The 24,559-nt window shown below is 48.3% G+C and overlaps 1 protein-coding gene across 2 annotated transcripts in view; it reads left to right on the plus strand.

Moving 5' to 3' along the window:
• RAB11FIP4 (RAB11 family interacting protein 4) overlaps nt 1-24,559 on the plus strand; it is a 64,675-nt gene that overhangs the window by 25,915 nt on the left and 14,201 nt on the right. For both annotated transcript variants that reach the window (XM_027862411.1, XM_027862410.1), the window contains 7 exons: nt 17,664-17,887; nt 18,831-19,022; nt 20,016-20,150; nt 20,874-20,909; nt 22,466-22,565; nt 22,916-23,019; nt 23,233-23,373. In XM_027862411.1, the coding sequence (XP_027718212.1) occupies nt 17,745-17,887; nt 18,831-19,022; nt 20,016-20,150; nt 20,874-20,909; nt 22,466-22,565; nt 22,916-23,019; nt 23,233-23,373 (851 nt within the window). In that variant the 5' untranslated portion in view covers nt 17,664-17,744. The remainder of the gene's footprint in view (nt 1-17,663; nt 17,888-18,830; nt 19,023-20,015; nt 20,151-20,873; nt 20,910-22,465; nt 22,566-22,915; nt 23,020-23,232; nt 23,374-24,559) is intronic.

Consider the following 24,559-nt stretch of genomic DNA (forward strand, 5'->3'; position numbering starts at 1 on the left):
GCGGACAGAGCGCCGGCCCTGAATTCAGGAGGACCTGAGTTCAAATCCGGCCTCAGACACTTGACACTTAACTAGCTGTGTGACCCTGGGCGAGTCACTTAACCCCATTGCCTAGCCAAAAAAGAAAAAAAAGAAAAGAAAAGGACCATTCCTAGAGGCAGCTAGGTGGTGCAGTGGACAGAGCGCCGGCCCTGAATTCAGGAGGACCTGAGTTCAAATGTGACCTCAGACACATAACATTTACTAGCTGTGTGACCCTGGGCAAGTCACTTAACCCCATTGCCTGGCCAAAAAAATAAAAAAAGAAAAGAAAAGGACCATTGTTTGTACCAGACGGCCTTTGAGATCCCTCCCAGTCTGGATCTGTGATTCTCCTGCCCCCTGCACTGGGGGGGAGTCACCCCAGCGGTTTCACAGGAGCTTTTGCCCAGGGTCCTCGTCCTGACCGGTGCTCTTCCCCTTTGAAGAGCTTTCGGGCCCCTTGAAGTCGGCCCCAGGGGGCCGCGAAGTGGCCAGTGCCAGATGGCCGCATGTTTCTGAACGCCTGGTGTTTTGGACCAGCCCTCCTGTGGGAGGAAAGAGCGCTTCGCCAGCCCAGCGGGATGCAAACGGGCTCCTGTCCTAGTGGAGATAAAATCGGAAACCCGGACGGCAAGCCACCTCCACTCTAGCCATGGAAGTAATTAAGCCCTCACTTCAAACAGCCACATTTTTAAAAAGCTGTAATTTTTGTAGCTGAAAATAACCGAGAGCCCCCGGAGGAGCTCTTCATCCGGCCCGTTTTCACGCCACCTTGGAGTCTTTCCAGATTGCGGCCCAGGCCCCTCGCAGCTGCTTATAGGCCGTGTTCAGCACTGACCTGTGGGGGAAACTGAGTGTCTCCTTCTACACTCAGGATTAGAACTTTCTGTCAAGGTGATGGAATGTCTTCTCAAGATAGACCCTTTTTCTTATTGTTTTCCCCAAGACCCAGCCTTTGTTCCTTCTGTGCATTCCGCCGTGCTAGAAGGTCTTTCCTCCCCTGTGCTTTAGGGAAGACTGGATTGTGGAATGGGATGTAAATTGGATTTGGAGTCACAGAACCCGAGTTCAAATCCTGACTTTGTCAATTACTATCTGGGTGACTTTGGGTCAGTCATCTCGCCTCCCTAGGTCTTGCTTTCCTCATGGACAGATTAACGGGATTGGACTGAGTGACTCTCGAGGCCCCTTAAGAGTCAGCTCGAAATACTTTATCCTGCGTCTGATATGGCAGCCCACGCAGTCTGCTTTGGCGGTGCTGTCTCCTTGTTTCTTCAAGGCTCAGGTCAAGGCTGTCATCTTCAGTTCTAGGCTTTATGTAAGGAGGAGGGGAGGGGGCTGCCTGGGGGAGATCCTGAGCTCCCCCTGTGCTAGCGATGCCCAGATGCCCACTTTGGGAGGTGTCTCGAATGCGTAGATGTGTCCTCTGAGGAATTCAGGCACTGTGTGTCCATGGGAAGTGAGCCAGGTGACTTTTGTCTTTGTGCCCCCAGAGCTCAGCATAGTGCATGGCGCATAGTAGGTGCTTAGTAAGTGCTTTTTGGTATGGATCAGCTGATTATTCCAAGGCTCTTCAGTGAGTGTTGGGTGTTGAGACCCAGAGATACAACAAATCACACAGAGAGATAGCCAGAGACCCCCAGACACAGACAGAGATCCCCCAGACACAGAGGGAGACAGAGACCTCCCCAGACACAGAGGAGACAGAGATCCCCAGACACAGAGGGAGACAGAGACCCCTAGACACAGAGGGAGACAGAGACCCCTAGACATAGAGGGAGACAGAGACTCCCCAGACACAAAGGAAGGCAGAGATCCCTAGATACAGAGACATATAGAGAGAGAGAGTCCAGGCTGGTCACAGAAAGGGAAGTTAGGAAAGACTGCACACAAAGTGACAGGCTTTGAAATTGCTCGGAGTAGAATGGATGTTCAGATGGGCTCACCAAGGGTTGGGTTTGCCCCTAGGACCCTGGGAAATGGGCTTCTCAATTACCAAGAGCTGGGAGATTTCCCCCAGTTTTTTCCCTCCCAGTCCATCAGGATTCCGACCAGCTGGGGTCCACCCCCGTCTCTGGCTCGAGGACCGACACGGTGCCACGTCTGAATTAGAACTGGTGCCCCATCTTCGTGAGCAAGGGGCCCGAGTTTGGGGCTTGCGGGCTTGTCTCTCTGTCTTCCCCAGCCCTACCACAACAGAAGAAATCCATCTGCCCTGGATTTCAAGTTGCCAAAAATAAAGACTGTGGCGCGGAAGGGCTGGAGACCTGTTAATTAGCAATGTCTTTTTCCCTGACTGACTCAGTGTCGAGCTGTCCTGTTGGGGATCGAAGCCCCTGGGAGCAGCTCAGAAGGCAGAGGATTGTCTGGTCCGGGCTGGAGGGAATCCCTGTTTTTCACACCTCTGACCCACCCTGGTTGGCTCCATTTTATATGAGGGGAAAACCTAGGTGGCAAAGAAACCTTTGGGACTTGGGGACCAGACCTGGTTCCCTGGGTGTGTGAGCTGAGGCAGCCCATCCCTCACCTCTCCTGGCCCCCTCCCCAGCTAAATGAGAGGGTGGGGCTACATCAAGGCCGCCTCAACCTTTCTTGTGCATTGGACTCCTTTGGCTAGCTGGCGGGAGCTTCTGAACCCCATCCTGGGATCAAGTCTTTAAGTAAAGGACTTGTTCATTTTCAATTAGAGGTCGGTGGGTAGAACTCTAGGCCTGGAGTCAGAAGGACTCATCTTCCTGAGTTCTGGCCTCAGACACTTACTAGCTGCATGACCCTGAACATGTCATTCTCCCCTGTTTGCCTCAGTTTCCTCTTTTGTAAAATGAGCTGGAGAAGGAAATGGCAAACCACTCCAGTATCTCTGCCAAGAAAACCCCAAATGGTCAGACCCAACTGAAAAATGACTGAACAACAATTATTTTCCCATCCATGTTCACAGACCCCCTGGAACCTCTCCATGGATGAGGTGGGGAGAGGAAAGGCACGGTCCTCCTGTTAAGAGCCCCAGGGCTTGATGATCTCTTAAGGACCCTTCAGCTTTAACTCCTAGGAGAGTTGGGTTTGAAGCTAGCTTTGCAGCCCTGGTAGTATTAGCTTCGTCCCCACTCTTGGTGTGTGCAGTTACAAACCAGAGCATTTAGGTGTTTGGACTTTATTCAAACAGCGTGGATGCCAAAATAAAGGTCTCGTTAATGACTCCACTCCCCTTTCTTGTTTGTTTTAGGCAGTTGGGGTTAAGTGACTTGCCCAGGGTCACATAGCTAGTGTCAAGTATCTGGTCTGAGGCTAGATTTAAACTAAAGTCCTCCTGACTCCAGGGCCAGTACTCTATCCACTGCACCACGTAGCTGCCCCCCCCCTTTTCAAGTCCTGTTTAGGCCCCTGAGTCATGAACCAGTTCACCCCCTCCCCCAAACCCCCTTTCCCTAACTCGGTGCTCAGTGGGATGAAGCGGCCTGTGGGGGTTCTGATCTCCCCTGCCATCCTGCCTCCAACTGGCTGCTGGGCACTGCCGGTCCTGGGACAGGGGGTGAAGAGCTTCCCCCAAAAGAGGATGGGCAGGCTCTGGGGCTCAGGAGATGGCCTCTGCTCCCAGATTCACAGCCCTCGGCAAGCCAAGAGCCTGGCTGTCTGTGTTCTGTTGGACCAGAGGGTCCTGCTGGATAGGAGCAGCCCATCTGCAGGCTGGCCTGGACATGGTGGTAGAAAGAAGTGTGACAATAACCCTTTACTTATCAAAGATGCTTTTCTAAAGTCTTGGGAAGAAAGCAGTGCAGGTCTTGTTAATCCCGTTTTACAGATGAGGAAACTGAGGCTCAGAGAGGTTAATTAATCAGTAAGCTTTTTTTTTCTTTTTGGCTAGGCAGTGGGATGAAGTGACTTGCCCAGGGTCACACAGCTGGTGTGTGTCTGAGTGTCTGAGGCAAGATTTGAACTCGGGTCTTCCTGACTTCAGAGCTAGTGCTCTATCCACTTTGCCACCTAGCTGCCCCTTCAGTAAACATTAATTAAGCACTTTCTCTGCGCCAGATACTGTGTACAGGCACTGGGGATGCCAATAGGAAGAATAAAACAATCTCTGTTTCTTAGGATCTTCTCATGGGGGAGAGCACAAGGATGTCTATAAAGACACGTGGAATCAATCTCGGGGAAAGAAATAGAATGTCTTGAAGTATGGGGTAGGTGATTGAGTGCCATCACCATTGCAAGGGTCAGGCTTGGAACTCGGGGTAAATGACTCCAAATCCAGTCCTTACCCCCTAAACCATGCTGTGTGTGTCATTCTGAGTCACCAGAGCCCTGGATTAGGAGTAGGAGGACCCGAGTTTGAATTTTGGTTCTGCCCCTTATTACCTATTGACCTTGGGCAAGTTGTTTTCCCTTCTCCCTGCCTTAGGACTTCTTTTGTAAAACGGGGGAGATGTCCTCTGAGCTCCCCTCCAGCTGGATCTCTCTTTGAACATCTCCCTTTCTGGCCTTGTAATTGTAGTTTGCCATCAACCCTTTGGAAGCCAAAATAATCATAACAACATTTGTATAACACTTTAAGGTTTGTAAAATGTTTTCTTTATGTAGATTCTCCTTTGATTCCCACAGTAACCCTGTGAGGGAGGAGCTAATATTATCCCCTTTTTACAGATGAGGAAACTGAGGCACTCAGGTGAAGTGAGTTGCCCAGGGTCACACAGCTAGTATCTGTGGCAGTCTTTGAACTTGGATGTTCTGTACTCCAGATCCAGAGCCGCACCTGCCACCTAGTTGCTGTAGTAATTGTTAGTATGTGGGTCTTTATTAAGCTAAATACAAAGTAGGGGGAAGGGGTGTGTGTGTGTGTGTGTGTGTGTGTGTGTGTGTGTGTGTGTACATATGCATACACACACGCCCAGAGGAAGGTAGGTGCTATTGTTATTCCCATTTTGCATATTAGAAGACTGAGGCTGAAAGAGATGAAGTGACTTACTGAGGGTCACACAGCCTGTATTATACACACATATATATATACATATATGTATATACACACACACACACACACACACTCACGCTCTGAAGGACTTCAGAATTTGTGTTCCTCAGACCGTTGGTAGGTCTTGACCTCAGTTCCTCAACTGCTCATTTCTCCAGTCCAGTTTCATGTCAGAAGTCCCTTCTCAGGCCCCTCAGCCACTAGTGCCTTCTCCTTTTGGATTACCTTTGATCTACTCTGGATTTAGTTTAAAATGTAATGAGTTTTTTACATGTTCTCTCCATTAGAATGTAAGCTCCTCGAGGGCAGGGACTGTTTTTGCCTATCCTCAGGGTCTAACATAGTGCCTAGCATACAGTAGGTGCTTAATAGTTGTTGACTTGGCTGATTAACTGACTTGCTATGCTTAATAGATGCTTGTTGATTTGATCTCTTGACTAGACTTGTCTTCTTGACCTGGGCCCACCTTGGCCTTCCTATGGCTCAGAACTACCCCGCCTCCACAATTTCCAGACTCAGTGGTCCCTTCCATGAACAGCCCAAGCTTCCACCTCTCCCACTCCTGTTCACACCTGGTTTCTTGTTAATTGCGTATTTTCTTCCTTCCGCTGGTGTCTCTTGCTCCCCTCCCTGGTCAGCTTAGACTCCACGGTTGGTCACTTTTAAAAATTGTATTGACAGCTTCTGGTTTTTATATCACCTTAAACCATTTCCAAATGTATCCCTGCCTCCCCTCGGTCATCCATTGTTGCGTGAAGCAGATTGACCGCTGTGTGTAGTGTTCCGCATCTGTAGTTCCCCACCTTTGCAAAGAAAGGAGGGAGGTCATGGTGTATTTTCCATCTCTTCGGCCGGGCTGAGCTATGTCATTGTAAGGCGTTCCGTCAGGTTCCATTTCTTTGTTTTGTTTTGTATTTTTTCCCCTTTACATTGTTGAAGGAATTGTGTATACCCCTGCTTGACTGAAGTTTTCACTGTGACTGGTTCTTGGGATGCAGTAATACTTCTCCACTGCAACCATGTACCATGACTTGTTTGGCCATTATCCGTGAGCACCTTTGTTTGGCACTCCTTTTTTTCCCTCCCAGCTCTTTGGGACCACAGAAAGTCTGACTGGTGTGCCTCTGGCTTCCTTGGGATATTTAGCCCAGTCTGGTTCAAAGGAGTTCCTCTGACTTTATTTTCCCAGGGATCTCAGAATGCCTCCCGCTTTGAGCTCCCGTGGGTTGGGCCGGTCCTCAGCCTTTGTCCTCTCCACTCCTGGCTCTCAACGAAGCATCTCAAGAAAAGTCACAAAGCCATTTTAACTGGGTCTGACCCACTAACTCACCCTTTGCTGTTGATTGCTTAGTAATCCTTTTTACTGACCCCATCTGGCTTCCTTGGCGTATTCTGGGTGGTCCTGAGGATTTTTTTTTGCAATTCTTAATCCAACGTCACCTACTCCCAGTTCATGATTTTACCTCTTCCTTCCCATTAGGCCAAGTTGGTTTCTTCTTTACCTGTTCTGTTGTTTGCCTCAATTTCCTCTTCTGTAAAATGGAGATCATAATAGCACCTACCTCCCAGGGTTGGTGTGAGGATCAAATAAGATAATGTTTGCAAAGTCCTTAGCACTGGGCCTGGCACATAGTAGGCGCTTACTTGTTTATTTCTCCTCCTCTTCCTCACTTCTCTTACAGGCAGCTCCCCCTGCTCCCAAACTCCTTTCTTGTGGATGTGAAATTCAGAATTCACCTCCTTTGGGATTGAGAGTAACATGATATTTGGTCAGCGCTGAACCAGGCTTGCTAAAACTCAGCTGCTTTTACCACACTGGGCCGAGACACCTGGTGATTATGACCAGATCAGATAACTCTGGAAAGCGAGTTGCCCTTAGGGCAGAATGTAGCCTTAAAACTGGAAGAGGCCAGCTCTCATTTTACAAATAGGGACGCTGAGGCCCGGAGAGGTAGGGACTCACAGAGCTGGGGTCCAAATCCAGGCCCCCTGAGTCCAGAACCAAGGCTATGTAGCATTCTGTTGTAAGAGGCCTCTGTAGTCCGCCACCTACCTTTCTAAGGGTTTTATTGTCTCTCTTTTTGTACCCCTCTCGCTTTCATTGTCTCTCTGTCTCTGTTTCTCCGTCTCACTTCAGACACAGGGCTGGTGAAGACTCCCAGTGTGCTTCTTTCCTCTTTCACCACTGTACTGTTCAGGTCCAGAGTGGATGTGGCGACCCCCAAGGGCCCATCCCACTCTGACCTGCTTCTGCGGTCTCAGAGAAAGGAGAAAGGCTCCTTAAGCTCCCAGCAAAAGCTTTGTTTATAGTGAGTTGGGACAGAAGGTAACAATTTAGAACCAGAGGCTCCCTGCCCTGGCTGTGCGGCCAACACCTGTATTCAAATGGAAAGAGCCGCATTCCAGCAAGCAGAAATTCCAGTGTGGTTTATCGTGCTCGCCCTTCCCTGATAGTCATCTGCCTGAAGGGCCCTCTGTAGTTACTCTCGGGTCTTTCTGGCTGGGCCTGTTGTATACGTGTTAATCCTGGGATCTGGAACCTGGCCCAGGAGTCTTCCTTAGGTCTGAAGGAGATCTTAGAATCCTAGATCTGAAGCTGGGAAAGACTCAGAACCCTGTAGTACAGCACCTACATCTTAGAGAAGGGGAAACTGAGACCCAGCCAGGTTAGTGACTTGCCCAAGGTCACACAGAGAGTAGAAGTAATAATACTGATAACAGCGCTTAACAGAGAGCTGCAAGGCTTGCAGAGTACTTTCTGTTAGCTCATTTGATCCTCATTACCCTGTTTTATAGGAAACCGAGGTCAGAAAGGTGACTTACTCAGAGTCACACTGATAGTAAGTGTGTGAGGCAGAATTTGAATACCTTTTTCCAGAGCCAGATATGTGGGCACGGTGGATAGAGTAGATAAATAATTCAAATCCAACCTCAGATACTTAGCAACTATGTGACCCTGGGTAAGTCACTTACCCCTATTTGCCTCAGTTTCCTCTTCTGTAAAATGAGCTGGAGAGGGAAATGACAAACCAGTGTATTATTATCTTTGCCAAGAAAATCCCATGAAGAGTTGGACACAACTGAAATGACTGAACTACAACTGCCTTATTCCAGGTCGAACACTAACCACAAGGCTACCTTGCTTCCTCAAAGGTAGAATAAGCGGTAGAGTTGAGATTTGAATCCATGTCCCCTGACTTGCGCTCCCTCCTCCTTCCGATGTGGTTGAGTGAGGGATTCCACCTGGGCTGTCAGGGCTGGTCTAGCCCAGTGTAGGGAGGGTCATCACTCTGAACGTTGGCCATCAGGTGAGTGGATACCTTTTGAGGGGTGAGAGATGACCCAATCCCAGTGGCTGCCTGGTCTATGGAAGAAAGACCCTTCTACCCAACAGAGCTCTTTGGGCCCCGGGTCTTCCTCTCCTGTTTTGACCATGATTCTCATTCTCCCCACTCACCTCATGACCTGCACATGCTATCTGCGTAAAGGAAACTTTCTGCCTCCCTCGAAAAAGGGAACACATTTTGACATCCCCATTTTCTGTCCCTTTGCTGAATACCCTGATATGGTATTTTGATGATGGTTTTCATCACTTGCCCAAACATTGAGCCCAGACTGAAAGAAACGCATTCCTAGGCCAGGCAGTCTGCCCATCTTTCCCTTCTCCCCCTACCCTTGTTTTCTTTCCCTTACCTCCCCAGGGTGCTGGTGTGAATCCCAGGCATTCGCCCCATAGGTATTGGGGAATCAGCCAGTAAAGGTGCACCACCTGAGGCTATTTTTTACCAAACATTGTTGGGGCAGGCTCTGTCTCTTCATTCTTCCACGTTATTTTGGAGAGAATGGAGCATCCCTAAGGGGGTTGGGGAGGGGGAGGGGGAGGGTATAGGGGGCCTTGCCGACTCATTCCAAACGTATTCCCCAAGGGCAATTATATACCATCTTATAACATCCTAAAGAATGGGTCATTAAATAGCATTGGGAGGGGAGAGTGAGTGTGGAAAGGAAAGAACTCTGTTTCGGAACAGAAAACCAATGCCTGGCATTCATTGCTGGCCACACAGAGCTGGACAGAATTTGGACTGGGAAAATGTTGGCTTCTGAAGTGAGAAGAATCTGTCTCTCCATCTATCTCTTCTGTGTAGTGTTTCTGCATGGGAAGAGGCTGACAATGGCCCTGGGAGAGGGGTTTTTTCTGAATCCCGGGAATTCCCTAATTTCACTGAAATAATAGGTCTGGTCCCTAATCCCATCTTTTATGGAAGATATGTTGTTGCCCTTAGTTTTTTGTTTCTTTTTTTAACTAGGTAAAAAAGGCCATTCTCTGCCTCGTTTCTTACCTAGCCTTAAAAATTGAATGGGCGCTGCCTCAGTCAAACTGAGACCTATAAGGACCTTAGCTTCAAAAGGGCAAGGTCTCCCACTGCCTCTGGGGCCATCTCCAGCTGTCCTGATCTATACCTGGCCACTGGACCCAGATGACTCCAGAGGAGAAAGTGAGGCTGTGGTCCTCTTCGACACAAAGGACAAACAACAACGTGTTGTTAACCTTGCTAGAGTGTAAGGTCCCTGAGGGCTCAAAGGCTGTTTCACTTTTGTTTTGCATCTCCAGTGCCTAGGACTGTGCCCTGGCGTGGAGTCGGTGCTTTCGTTAGTTAATGAGTCTCAGGGGATGATGCCATTGTCAGGGAAGTGGAAACGTCTTTGTCACTTTGAGGAAGTTTTGCTCGGTGGGGGTGTGTGGGTGGGTAGCTGCAGGGCTAAGGACCTAGTTGACTCCTTATGCCTGGTGTTCTCTCCTCCGCTGAGGAGCCCAGGACAGTGGAGCATGGTCCGGCGCCCCAGCCTTGGAGAGCTCTCTCTCTCTCCCACTTGTCCTAGCACCGTGGTCCTTTCAGCTGCCTCTGGATTCACCCAGCCAGCTTTCTATAGCAGTTACGAGTGACTTTGAGGTCATTTGTGCGGGGTCAGTGCTGCCCTCTTGAGATGCGAGAGGAGCCCGCCTATGGGCAGAGGCTCAGACCTCCAGGGTCTAGCTGGATTCAGCCTGACCCACCCTCGCCCCTCTGCCCCCTTCACTCTCTTGCCAGATGTGTACCTAAAAATCAATCAGGAGGACTCCAGGTGTGGGAAAAACCCTCTTAGGGGCTGGCTCTCCAGCCCCCCTTCCACTTGGGGCTGAAGGCTCGTTGCTAATTTGTATTTTCCTGCAGGGATGGGTCCAGCATCCTTAGAAGTCTGCTTCCCATAGTGGGGGTTGGGGACGTCTGTGAGTGGTATCCGAGCAGCTCTAGAGACCCCTTATGCTTGGTAGATCTAACCAGTCTGATCAGCCCAGGAAATGTCTTGCAGCTGAGGGGTCACCTAGCAGATTGTGTATTAGACTTGGAGTCAGGAAGACCTAAATTCAAATCCTGCCTGAGACCTCTACTAGCTGTGTGACCCTGGGCAAGTCACTTGACCTCTGTCTCAGTTTCCTCACCTGTAAAATGGGGATAATAATAGTGTCTACTTCCCAAGTTTGTGGCGAGGACCACGTGAGATAGCTTACGTAAAGCACTGTATTGGTGCTAGCTGTATTAGGTGAAGCTTAATGAGGGTTTGTTCAAACTGCCTCTGGGGAGGGAAGGGGCTGAAGGGGCCCCATGGAAACCAAACTGGGCGTTTGTGTGTGGCTTCTTTTTACCCTTGGGAAGGAGGTGTGTGTCATGGCAGGGAAGGAGATCCTTAGGGGTGCCCTGTACGCCCAACCTCTTTCCCAGATTCCCCTGCCTCCCAAAGGGCTGCATTCCAGTGTTTATTTGTAAGTTGGTTGTTTTGGAACTCAAAACAGTTTCTAGGGAGGAAGTAACCGGCTCTTTGGAGAGGAAGATTTAGGCTTGGTGGTAGGGAAAATTTGCTCCCACTTAGCACTTAGGAATGATGGACTGGTTACTTAAGGAGGCCGGGGCCAGGGGTTTCCCCCTCACTCGAGATCATGCAAAAGGTTTCTGGAATGAGACTTCCTGTTGGATGGGCCAAGAGAGATTTCTTTTTCAGCAATGGGTTGATGTAGAGAGCTTCTGAGAGCCTGCCTCTGACATGCTGTGGATAGAGGTTGTGGTTAACATTTATTAGGTGCCTGAGGTTCATCATGGCAGCCAGGTGGCGCCATAGTGCACACAGCGCCAGGTCTGGAGTCAAGAAGACAGACCTGTGTCCCTGGACAAGTCACTTAGCCTCTGGACCTCAGTAAACTTATCTGTAGAATGGGGCTAATGGGAATGATAGCACCTACTTCACCGGGTTCTTGTGAGGATCAAATGAGGTGATATGTGTAAAGGGCTTTGCAAAGCTTAAAGAATTCTGAAAATGATGATAATGTTGACCAACACCCAAAGGTGCTCTGTTTCTGTTTCTCTCTTTTCCTCCTCTCTCTCTTTTCTTCCCTCTCTTTCCCCATCTCTCTCCCTTTCTATACCCCTCTCTCTTTCTCTTTCTCCCTCCTCTTCTTCTCTCTCCCTCTCTTTCTGTCTGTCCTTCTCTGTCCTCTTTCCCTTCTCCCCTCTCCCTGTCTCCTCTCACTCTCCCTCCCCCCAGCCATATTTAAAAAATTTTCTAGGTGGATTAGAGCTAAATTTATAGGGATCCTCTGCTTCCAGGGAATCAAATTTGTCATCTCATAAAATGAGTGTTGAAAAAAATAACCCTCCCAGAAGGCATCTGGGAGAGCAGAGATCAGAAAGCTAGGGAAATCTTTGCCTTTGGAGAGATTTGGGGGCTTGCTTTCCTTCCCACCGGCAGCAGGAGATCCAGGTGCATCGAGCCAAGCAGAGCCAGCCCTCCCAGGAGGTTTTGTTCCAGCTACTAACCCCTGAAATAGGAGCTGCCTTGCCAGTGAACCAGTCAGCCTGTTCTCACATTAGGGATGGCATGCATCACCCTCAGCCATATTTCTGCATTCCACTCCCTGTGTGTATGTGGGGGGGGTGTCCCAAATTCTTTCTAAAGCTGCTGGATTCTCCAGAGCTCTGAATCTATCTTCCAGATGTGGAGTAGGGATGGGGAAAGTCCTCTCCTCTAGGGACTTGAATATTTTAAATTTTAATTTCATTTTATTTCTTTCGGTTAACAAATCTGTTTTCTCTACCTCTCACCCTATTCTTTTTTTTTTGTTGTTGTTACAAAACTCATGGTAACAGAAATACCCAGGCAAGCTAAACAAATTCCTGCATTGGCCATATCCCAAAATATGCATCTCTCTCTGCACTTTGAGACCTAAAATACTACATAAATAATGATGATGATGATGTTATCCCCTCTCCTATACAGACTGGAGTAGGGGGAGGGAAAGGACAGGGAGTGATGAGTCCATCACTGGGAGGTGGGTACCAATGGAAAAACACCCCCAGGGACTTTTCCAACCAGCTCAGCCATTAGTCAGTCTCTCTCTCTCTCTCTCTCTCTCTCTATATGTATGTATGTATGTATGTATGTATGTATGTAAAGTATAATCATTAACCATCGAATTCCGGATCTGATCATTGTTAAGACCTGAAGGCCTGTGAATATGTCATTCTTTTCTTGGTATTGTTTGCAAATCCTGCTGTCCTCAGAGTCAAGTGTGAAAGGGCTTCCAATAAGTACTTGTGGATCTTTGGATCATAGATTTAGAGTGAGGGTATCTAGTCCAAGCCAGTTGTCTTAATGATGAGTAAACTGAGGCCCAGAGGTTAAATGACTTGCCCAGGGTCACATAGGTAGTAAGTCTGAGGCAGGATTAGAATCCTTCAGATTCTTCGATCAGCATTTATTAAGCACCTACTATGTTCCAGGTCCTGTACTAAGTGCTCTACAGTTATCTCATTTGATCCTCACAACTACCCTATCACACCTAGATGCTGTTAATTATCCCCGTTTTACAGTTGAGGAAACTGAGGCAAACAGGTTAAATGACTTGCCTAGGGTAACACAGCCAGTAAGTGTCAGAGGCTGAATTTGAATTCGGGTCTCTGGACTCCAGGCCCAGTGCTTTATCATCTGTATCTCCTAGAAAACAAACCAAAAACCAGTCCCTGCTCTCAAAGAAATTTAGAATCACAGATTTAGAAACCTTAGAGGTCATGGAGTTATTTTACAGATGCAGAAACAGAGGCCCAGAGAGAATCAGCAATTGACCCCATATCACACAGGTAGTCAGAAGAGCCAGGATTTGAACCCCCCCCCTTACCTCCTTCATCACTTTGTTTTTTAGTTTCTCCCAATGTCCTTTCCATTGTTTTTTCCATCGGAATTACAGTAGGGCTATCTATATATCTATCTATATATTTTATGCCGTAACTCCTTGTGACTATACTTAGTGAATTATGTAAATTAATATTATGCACAGTATCACTTATATATAATTTATAGATTTATAATACTATATAAATTATTAACAATTTGTATATTATTAATTTATATAAACTTATATGTAAAAATTAATAATTTATATGCTAATTTAATTTACATTGCCTTAAGGTTGAGAGAGCCTGGCATAGTATGGTATGATTTTTTTTTTAAACAGCACCTATATTTTAGGTGGGAGGATAGAGTCACTTAGCTACTAGTATGTAGGGATCAAATGAGATCCCCACATATTTATAAAATACTTTGCAAATCTAAAAACTCTATATGGATGCTATCTACTAATGTATGTTTGCCTCCCATCTTAGTCACTAGGAGTCTTCTAAGATTGCGTAAGCCTGCCATGACCCCTGTTGTCCACTAAAATTCTCTAGGTCCTTTTCACATAAATTGCCCACATCTGTTTCTTCCTGTATTTGTGTAATTTTTTTTCCCAACCCAAATTTAGGGCTTGAAATTCAGTTGGGATAAATGGAACCTTATTACACTTGACCCATCATTTGAACCTACTGAGATCCTGATTCTGTCATTCAGCATGTTAGCTGAACTTCCCAGCTTGAGGCTCTCTGCTGGTTCAGTAAGCATGCCACCCATGCCTTTATGTGAGGCGTTAATCAGCAGGTATTTATTAAGCACCTACTTGTAGCTGAAACCTTCTTATGTATATTCACTCTCCACATTAACAAATGAGCTTCTAGAGAGCAGGGAGCATGTTGCCTTTCTGTTTGTATCCCTAGCATTTATTGCAATGCTTGTTACACAGTAAGTGCTTAATACATGCCTATTCATTCATTCACTCATACACACACACACATATATATATATGTACACACTTCATGTCAGGCATTGTGCTAGTGTTAGAGATACAAAGACAAAAGTGAAACAGACCAGAGACCTGGAACATCTTTAAACCTCCACGGGCAGAGCCGTAAGTGGCAGACCCTGTGACTCCAAATCCTGTGCTTTTTCTACCATGCTAGGCTGTAAAGGCCTGCTGGACTCCATCATGGTCAGTACCCAAATGGAGTATTACATTAAGTTCTGGATGTCACATTTTAGTAAGATCTTTGATGAGATAGAGTGTGGCCAAAATAGTGGACCAGCATGATTAGGGGTCTTAAAACCGTATCATATAAGGATCTACTGAAGGAATAGGATTAACTCACAACCTAATGATAGAGAAAAGTCATTCATAAAGGTATGGAACAGAGCTTGACCATGGAAAAAAGCCCCGTGGCATTCCATTAGAGATCTCCTACCAGTTTGAGATCTGTCCATTAAGTCACCACTCCTGGAGACTTGGCATTTAAGTTCTGGATCCACCTTACGGTGTTTTCCTCCAGCCTTTGTGTCTTGTCTTATCTACCAGGAAATCGTGAGAAACTTGACCAGATACCTTACTGAAATCCAGGTAGCTCCACTGCATTCCCTTGTTCTACTAATGTAGTGGTAACACCGTCGAAGGAGAGAAAGAGGTTGGTCTGGTACGACTTGTTTTTGATGTGCCCATGTTGGCTTGTAATAGCTGCCGTTTCTCCAAGTGCACGCCGGCCATCCCTTTTAATCATCCATTCTAGAACGTTGCCACAAAGTGAGGTTAGACTCCTGAGCCTATCATTTAAAGACTCTGAAGGCCTAGCTCTAGGCCCGTGTTGCCTGCGCGTTCTCCAGAGTTTTACAAACATCGTGGATGACAGCTGAGTTGTCATACACCTTCTCGTAGTACCATAAGATGGAATCGATGCAGCTTTGATGACTTGTCCCTCCTAAGGACAGTGAGATGGGCCGAGCCTTCTCATTTGGGTTTGTTCAGATCCCTTTGCGTAAGAGTTTTATACTTTGCAGGGAAAGGAAGCAGAAGAAAAATTTAATAGTTGTCTTTTTTTCTTAAAAACAACCAAAAAAAACTTTATTGCTATTTTTATTTTTAAACAGCATTCTCATTTCCTAATACTATGTCTGTAGTAGAAAACCTTTGTCTCCACTCACATGTTTGCCACCCTGGCGCAGGTCCCCATCATCTCACTTCTGGACTATTGGGGTAACCTTTAGGTTGGGCTCCCTGCCTCGCCTCTCCCCGCTCCAGACGTCCGTCACTCAGGTGCCACAGTGATCTTCCTGATCTGAGCCTGTCACCACCACCTTTACTCAGTAAACTCTAGTGGCTTCCTCCTCCCCGTAAGATCAGATAGAAAACCCTCTGTTTAGGCCTTGTTCTTGTTCCTCACATGAGAACTGTGTCCCAACTTGGCGCCTTAGCATGGACTCTTAGCCAATACCTGCAGTGTTCTCCTTCCCACTTCCACCTTCTGGTTTACCTGGCTCCCTTCAGGCATGATGCTGCTCAAATCCCACGGGCTCCTTCTGAGATTGCCTGTCACGTATACTATAGATGTACAGAGTTATTGGCATGGTGTTGAGGGCAGGAACAGTGGTTTTGCTTTTCTTTGTATCTCTAGTGGTCCTATCACTGCTTTGATTGTCTTCTTGACCCCCCAAAATAGATCTTTAAGAAAGGCCCTTTGTTTGTCCAGGAAGAGCCCTGGCTCTGAAGTCAGAAGACCTGGTTCAAATCTGCCTTTGGTAGTTACCAGCTGCAGTTAGACTTTAATGACCTCTAAAGTTGCTCCCATCTTCTCTCTCTCTCTCCACCTTCTCCTCCTTTCCTTCCCCCTTCTCTTTCTCTCTCTCTCTTTCCCTCCCTGTTCCCCCCCCCCACCTCTCTCTGTCTCTGTTTCTGCCTTTCTCTTTCTCTCCCCTCCCCTTTCTCTGCCTTCCTCTCCCTCCCTCCTTCCCCTTCTCTCTCTCTCCACCTTCTCCTCTCCCTCCATCTCCTGCAGGGGTAGATGCCTAGTTGTATGAGAAACACTTTAACCTTAGTGAGTGCAAAGACCCCGGTTCGGTTAGAGTGATTTCGGGGGAGCAGTGCACCCAGAGAAGGAGTGGCCTGGAGGCTGGTCCCTGGCTCTCTTGGAGCCAGCCAAGGAAACTGAGGCAAAGGGTGGAGTGACTTGCCCAGGGTCACACAGTTAGTTCAGGGTCCAACACCAGATTTGAACTTGGGAAGATGAGTCTTCCTGACTCTCCAGGCTCAATGCTGTGTGTACCATGGCGCCACCTAGCTTCCATGATACATATTATCTGCATAATAAGTGCTTGTTCATTTGAATTTAATTCCCTGAGACTCATCAAAGGCAGTGATGAAGCCTGAAGCCAGTCTGGCCAACTGTCTCCCTTGGATGGGCCTTGAAAATCATTCATTCCCTTGTGGCTCTCCCCAGTTTTCCACCCCACCCTCAACCCAGTTTTGTTTGGGGGTAATGAGCTGACAAGACGCTCGAAGTTGTGTGAGGAAAATGGTTTGTTAAGGAACACAAGCTTGTAACTGTTGTCACCAAGACTTTCTTTGGTGATTGGGTCCGTGTTTGTTGTTGGCCAGCAGCGTCCTGCCCGTGACGAGGAGAGCCAGAAGCGCCGCCTTCTGAAGGGGCCCCAGCGCCCGATGACGATGCAGGGTCCAGCTGGCGTCGGTCACTTTCCCCTGCGCTGAGGCCCAGCCGATAACTGGCTTCGGTTTTCGTTTTCTAGCTGCAGAGTTGATGCTCACCCGCTTCTTTTCCTGTCAGTTGAGTTAGAACAGGAAGGGACCTTGGAGAACGTCCTAGGCCCACCGCTTTCAGGTCCTTGTCTCCTCCGTGGGAATGGAAGCTCATTGGAGTAGGGATTGTTTTTTTGTACTTGTATCCCCAGTGCCTAGCAATGTGTCTGGCGCCCAGTAGGCAGTTAATAAATACTTGTTGATTGATGGGTAGATCACTGGGCGTTGTAGTCAGGAAGATCTGGGTTCAAATTTTGCCTTCACTCTGGATAGCCTCTTGAGCCTGGCAAATCATACAACCTTTTGGGCCTCAGTTTCCTCATCTGTAAAATAGGGATGACAGCACCTTCTTCACAAAGCTGGTTTGAGGCTCAGGTGAGATGATAGGATCATAGCTTTGTAGCTAGAAGGAATCTCAGAGTTCATCTAGTCCATCACTCCCATTTTACAGGTGAGGAAACTGAGACCCAGTGTCTCGAGGCAGGATTTGAACCCAGATCTCCGTGCTGCTAACTGCAAATCCAGCACTGTGAATTGTACTGTGATTTTTCAGCATCACTCCTAACATTCCCGTAAGGCAGATATGTTGCATCCCGCCCGTTTTATACGTGAGATCATCAGAGGCCCACGGATCTAATGGCCTTTCGGGTCTCCCTCCTCATCCATGCAGTGTGTGTCTCTCTCTCTGTATCCCAGGGCAGTGAGATCCAGGACCCTGCCTACGTGGACAGTGAGAACACGCTCGGAGAGTCCGACCTCTTTCCCGAGGACGAGGCCATGACGCTGGCCCAGCACGAAGTCCTTCATGAGTCTGACATGGACAGCGCCATTGACAGTGCCCCGAGTCTGGAAGTATCTGACATGAGTCCGGGAGAGGAGAAAGACGGGGTCCTGGGAGGCCTCTTTCTTCCAGGCGACAAGTAAGTCCAATGTCCGGGGCAGAAAAACTGCCCCTAGGGCTGGTGACAGCCTGTCCTGGTCAGGTCCCAGCTGAGGGGAATTCCTCCTTCCCTTTCATGTTGTGAGCTGATGGGCGGACAGCAGTGCTGGTGCTGGGACACAGTGGAGGATGCCCCCTTGAAGTGGGAAGGGGACGGAAATAAGCATTTATTTAGTGTCTCATCGGGTCCTTTCAACCACCTGGGAGATAGATACTATCGTTATTCATTTTACAGCTGAGGAAACTGAGGCAGACACATTAAGTGACTTGCCCAGGGTCATACAGCTGGTGAGTGTCTGAGGCCAGATTTGAACCTGGGTCCTCCTGACTCTATCTACTATGCCCCCAGCTTTGGCTGATTTGGAGGTGGGCTGAAGAGCTGAGCTGCTCATTAATGGACAGCCAATAGTTGCGAAATCAGATCTAGGCTTGAATCCTGGCTCTTGTATTTATTACCTGTGTGACCTTGGACAAGTTGCTCCTCTTCTCTGAGTCTTGTGCTTGTGTAAGGCTGTGTGACCCTGGGCAAGTCAGTGAATTTCCTTGGGTCACACAGCCATGTTCGAGTCTGAACTCAGTCCAGACCAGTCCCTTATCCACTAGCGCAGGTGGGGCTGAGGAGAAGAGGGATCAGGAAAGTCCCCTGGGAAGCGACGTTTGAGCCAAGATGCCGAGCAGCAGAAGTGAGGAGACAGGAGGGAGGGCGTTCCAGGCACGCACAGAGCTGGCAGCGAAGGTGCTGTTTATGAGAAACAGCGAGACAGGCCGGTGCGGCTGGACCGGAGGATGCGTCAGGGCGGGTGGGTCAAGGCGGGAGGGTGGGTGACATGTCATGAGTTCGGAGAGGTGGCTTGGGGCCGGATTGGGAAGGCCTTGAAGGGCGAGAAGAAGCGTTTCCAACAGGGCTTTTCTTGGTCTTCCAGATCGTTTATCCCCAACCCGTCCGCAACGTCTGATCTCTCCACACACTCAACAGCCTCCCTCATCAGCAACGAAGAGCAATTTGAAGACTACGGGGAAGGGGACGATGTGGACTTCAACCCCAGCAGCCCCTGCCCCGATGACGAGGCTAGAACCAACGTCTACTCCGACCTGGGATCCTCCGTGTCTTCCAGGTGCCTGCTCTGGCTCTGGCTCGGGGGTGGGAAACGGGACCTGATTAGGGCTTAGGGTTCAGAGAAGACGTGGGGCTGCAACTTGGTGCTTTTGTACCGAGGAAATAAGGGCTCTGGGAGAGGCAGCCCGGGCCTGGCCTGGAGTGAGCGCTTCCTAAGTGCTTGTTGACCGACTGAGTGACTGCGTTCCAGAGCTGGTTGTTAAACATTTACTAGCATGTCCCTGGCACTAAGTCAGGGATCTCGGGCTTGGTTGTCTCCCTGCCCTAGTAGTGGCTACTTCTCCTTGGGGGTTGGGAGCAAGAGGGAACACCTGACTCTGTGTGCCAGCTTTTGTGAGCTACTGATGTCTGTTTTCCTCTCTCCACCAACCCCCCATTTCATACCTGGGAAAGAGGCCATTTCAGATTTCCCTGGGGAAATTGCCGAGAGGCAGGAGTTAAATACTAGAGCCTGAGTCCCTACTTAGACCTCAGACCGTGGCCTTTGAATGGCCGTTAGCCTACTTAACTCCCTTCCACTCTCCACCTCCAGAGTATTGTAAGGATTCTAGATCTAACCGGTACCAGGAGTGATTTCTATCATTGAATTGCTCCCAGAAGTTCTCGGGAGTTCAGACATTCCTAAAGTGCACTCACTAAATTTGGAGTCAGCAAAGATCTGGGTTGAACATTTGCTAATTTTGTGAACCTAGGCAAGCCATTAAATTTCCTCACCTATCATATGGAGCTTATGATAATAATAGTACCATAGTATATACCCCACACCGGGTCGTGGGAGGCAAATCAGACTGTGTGTTTGCATTTGTTAAGTTTGCTTTTGCACGCTTAAAAAGTACTACAATTATTGTTGTTGTTTATTTTTATCATGACCATTTTGTTTATTTTGGTGGTGGCCATGTGGCTTTCTTGAGACCTCAGCTCAGGAGGATGTTTTGACCAATTAGATTAGGCAGATGATGAGTAAAGTTATCTCCTTACCACCAACAAACAGCGCAGGACAGACCCCTAGAAAAATGAGGCATGTCTACAACAACGAACTGCTGGATGTCTACTGCTCTCAGTGCTGTAAGAAAATCAGTCTGCTGAACGATTTGGAAGCCAGGCTGAAGAATCTGAAGGCCAACAGGTGAGCAGGCATTGGCCCCCAAGGGGATTTCTGGCTTCTCTGGAGCCAGCTGTGACCTGAAGAAATGTGAAGGAAAGAAATTCCTTCATTCCATTGGGCTCTCTCCCTGACCCTGGGCCTGGATAGGGGTGGTGTTTGCCCGGCCAGCAGGTCAGCCGGGTCCCTCCGGTGAGTCTGGAGAGGGGGATTTGTTAGGCAGAGCATGGGCTCCGAGGTCAGATGACTTTCATTTGAATCCCAGCGTTGCTGTGTGCTCTTGGGCAAATCACGCATTTCTTCTGTAAAATGAGGGGATTGGCTTAGAAGCCCTCTGAGATCCCTTCCAGTACAAAATCTGCAATCCTCTAACCTGCTGAGGAACAGATTCTTGGGATCTGTAAGTAGCTGAGGGCCTGAACCGGCTCTGGTTGACCAGGGAGAAAGTTGGGACAAGCCTTTGCTGTGCTGAGATGAGAAGGGAATGGCCAGGCACAGGCTTGGAGGTGGGAAAACCCAGGGGACAGTTCACAGAGGAGCAAATACAATCTGATTTTATGCAGAATAACCAGGGAAGGGAGCTTCCCCTACCTCCCTGTGTTGTTTTAAGACTTAAACAAGATATCTGTGAGGCACCTTTTCCCCCTCCCTGAGCCTTGATCTTGAATGGGATTGATGCTATGCTGTGTTCTGTTTTGCATTAAGACCAAGGCTAGTCTCAGTGATTTCTTCTTTCCTCTCCTCTAGCCCCAATCGGAAGATCTCTAGCACAGCATTTGGACGGTAAGACCCTATCTGCCTTTTGTGGGTTTCTCTGGGATTGAGTTACTATTTTGTTTCACTTATCTGTGTGACTTCCAGGCAGCCCCTCTTCCCTCCCCTGACTTCTGTGCCCCATCCTCGGGGCAGCGTCTCCGGACTCTTTAACAGTTGATGTTAAGTGATGGCAAGTGTCACTATCCGACAGAAGTTTGTCCCTCTCTTTCCTGACAGCTGCACAAAAAACCAGCTTTGATTCAGTTCCCCCAGACTAGAAGAGCCCTGAGTGAGAAAACTCAGCCATGTGAATGTTGACACTTGGCCAGAAATATCACAAACTCCGAGTGTGGCCCTGTGGGGTGGGTTACATAGTCCGTGCCCTCAAGGGGCTTACGTGTTTGTGTTGTCTCTTTTAAAGTATGAAGTTAGTTTTGGTTTATTTGCTTAAGTAAATTTTTATTGGTATAATTTTTTTTATAACCCCAACATATCCTTTCCCAGGGGAGTTTTCCATTACAACCAAAGAATTTAAAGAGAATAGTGTTCCCTTAATAGATGATTGCCTTCCATTCCCCTGCCTACACAGGCTGGTTCTTTTATGCCATCCATTTGGCCTTTCTGAAGGAGTCTTTTTTTCATCCTGATGGTAGGCTTATGATATGGGGGAGGGAGCAGTGTGTTTGAAACATTGACCACCCTGTGAACCTTTGTCAGTAGAAGGACCTTTCTGTCCCTCCATCTCCTCATATGTCAAAATGAGGACTTTGAGCAAGAAACCCATTAAGGTTCCCACCACCTCTAAATCTATGATCTCTGGTTAAGGGATCCTAAGCTGTACTGACATCAATACAGCTTGGGATGCTAAACGTGGAGGGTCTTTTGAGGTCCCTTAGTCTAATTGGGTTCATAAAGGTATGAGGAAAGGAAGAGTAGCTTCCAGGAATGGGACCATGGTCTGCTCATTGGATTGGTGGCTCCAGACCTCCATGGCTATATCCATCAAAGTATTGGGTTTACCAGGGACAGCTCGGTGGCACAGTGAATAGAGCAGCAGCCCTGGAATCTGGAGGACCTGGGTTCCAGTTTGGCCTCAGACACTTGACAATAGCTGTCTGACCCTAGGCGAGTCACTTAACCACAATTAAGTCACCAAAAAGAAAAGTATTGGGTATGCCCCCTGATTCCCCCCCCCCCCCCCCATAGCAGGGGTTGGCTACCCCATCAGGATGGGAAGCTTTCTGGGCACATAACAGCCATCATGAATCTCATGGATGAACTGTAAGCTGGGCATAGAGGTAGTGTGGAGCAGTAGATGGAGAGCTTGCCTCAGGACCAGGAGAACATGAGTTCAAGACGTGGCTCAGGGACCTTGGACAAGTGCCTAATGTCTCAGTGCCTCTGACAACTCTAAGACCAGGGAGTTTTAGAGGTGGTGCTGCTGGGCACTGGTAGGGGATGTTTCCTTGCCAAGTAGCTTCCTAAATTGAAGAAATCAGGCCCTAATTATGGTAAACCCTAATGAGACACAGAAGACCAAAGCAATTCCTGCCCTCAAGAAGCTTCCATTTTGATATTCACAGACAACTCATGCACAGCAGCAATTTCAGCAGTAGTAACGGCAGCACCGAGGACCTGTTCCGGGACAGCATTGACTCCTGTGATAATGACCTCACAGAGAAGGTGAGGGCAAGCTGGGCATTCCATCTGCACCCTTGTTTCTCACTGGGCATTGGGGGTTTACGAAGAGAAGCTGAACTGTTTACATTGAGGAATGAGGCGGGACATGAAAGGAGCAACAGATGTTGTAACAGTGTATCCCACTAGAAGCCCCAGGGCACTGCTATAAGTCCATGGGGAAGTCAAAATTTATTAAGTACCTACTGTGTATTTGACTGGGAGGCAGGTAAGGAGGTATGCATATATGTATGCACACCTGCACAGCCCTGCAGTGGGGACCTGTGATCCTCCTGCATTTTTGAGCCACGCACAAGCCTTAGATGCCCACTCCAACTTCTTCCTGTTGTGTATAGGTGAGCTTCCTGGAGAAAAAGGTGACCGAGCTGGAGAATGACAGCCTGACCAACGGAGACCTGAAGAGCAAATTAAAACAAGAGAACATGCAGCTTGTCCACAGGTATGGACACACCCACTCTTCCTGGGAAAGGGGCAGGCTGGATGCTGTGCTGCTGGAGACAAGGCTAGGGATGGAGAAGGGAGCATGTGGGCTGCTGGGGAAGTCAAGGTCTGGACAGTTCCCCCCAGTCACTGAGGGGTTATAACAAGAGGATGGTGGGTAGAACATTGATGGCAGGAGACCCGTGTGACCCCATTGGCTGTCTCTCTACAGGGTGCATGAGCTGGAAGAGATCATGAAAGACCAGGAAACGACGGCGGAGCAGACCCTGGAGGAGGAGATCAGACGACATCGGGAGCTGTTCAGTAAACTCGAGAAGGAGAAGGGCACTGAGATCGAGCTGCTAAACACAAGGTGTGTGTCTCTCACTCTCCAGGTTTCAGTGAATCTATGGCCTGGCAGTGCCACGGACGATATTTTGAATATCAGATGAAAATAATAATACCACTGATACGGCGATTAAAGACTTTACACCCATTTGACCTCACAATGACCTGGTGAGGTCGGTACCATATGTATTTAGCTCCATTTTACAGATGAGAAGACTGAGACTTTGGAGCTTACATTCTATTTGTGATAAGAATGCCTAGAAGAACTTAAAACCCTTTTACATCTGTGATCCAGTGAATCCTCGCCCCGTCCCTGTAAGTTAAGAAGAAACAGATAGTATTCTCATTTTAGAGCTTGGGAAAGGACTTTCTCAGGGACACCCAGGCACATTAGGGGCAGAGCCCATGTGATTCTCTCCTCACTCCCAACCCAGGGCTTTCTCTACTGCTGAACTTGGTTATATAGATGGAGCCCAAGGACCTAAAAGAAACCAGAGGCAGATTTAAATCAGGAAAATGTGTCTGCAGGGCCGGTGGGGTGTCTTTTAACCTTCCCTTCCTCCTGATCCAGGGACACCGGCCCCCTGGCTCTTCCACCAACAAGACCCGCCATCTCTTGGCTTGGGGCACTCCCTCTTCCAAACTGACTGCTTCCCTGACTCCCCGACTTCCTTCAAGTCCTAACTAAAACCCCACCTCCTACAGGATGCCTTCCTCAGCCCCTCTTAATTCCAGTGGCTTCCCTCTGCTAAATATCTCCGATTTAGCCTGTGTAGAGCTTGCTTTTTGTGTGTTGGTTTTCATGTTGTCTCCTCTATTAAATTGTAAACTCCTTGAGGGCAGGGACTGACTTTTGCCTCTTTTTGTATCCCTAGTGCTTAGCACAGTGCTTGGCACATAGTAGGTGCTTAATAAATGTTTATTAGCTTGAGAATAGCATGGGATGTTAGATTTAAAACTATGTGGGACCTTGGAGGACATTTAGTCTGATTCCCTTGTTTTTCAGATGAGGAAACCGAGGCTCAGGGAGAGCCTGGTGACTTGCCCCAGGTCACGTGTCTAATAAGTGTGTGTGTGTGTGGATTTGAACTCAGCTCTTCCTGGCACAAAGTCCAACACTATGGCATGCTGCTTCTCAGGTCCATGGCACTCTCACTGGGAAGGGAATTGAGAGCCCTGGACCTGAGTTCAAATCCTGCCTCAGACACTCA

This window comes from Vombatus ursinus, unplaced genomic scaffold, assembly GCF_900497805.2.
Source record: "Vombatus ursinus unplaced genomic scaffold, bare-nosed wombat genome assembly UNPS02014768.1, whole genome shotgun sequence".
Taxonomy (NCBI): domain Eukaryota; kingdom Metazoa; phylum Chordata; class Mammalia; order Diprotodontia; family Vombatidae; genus Vombatus; species Vombatus ursinus.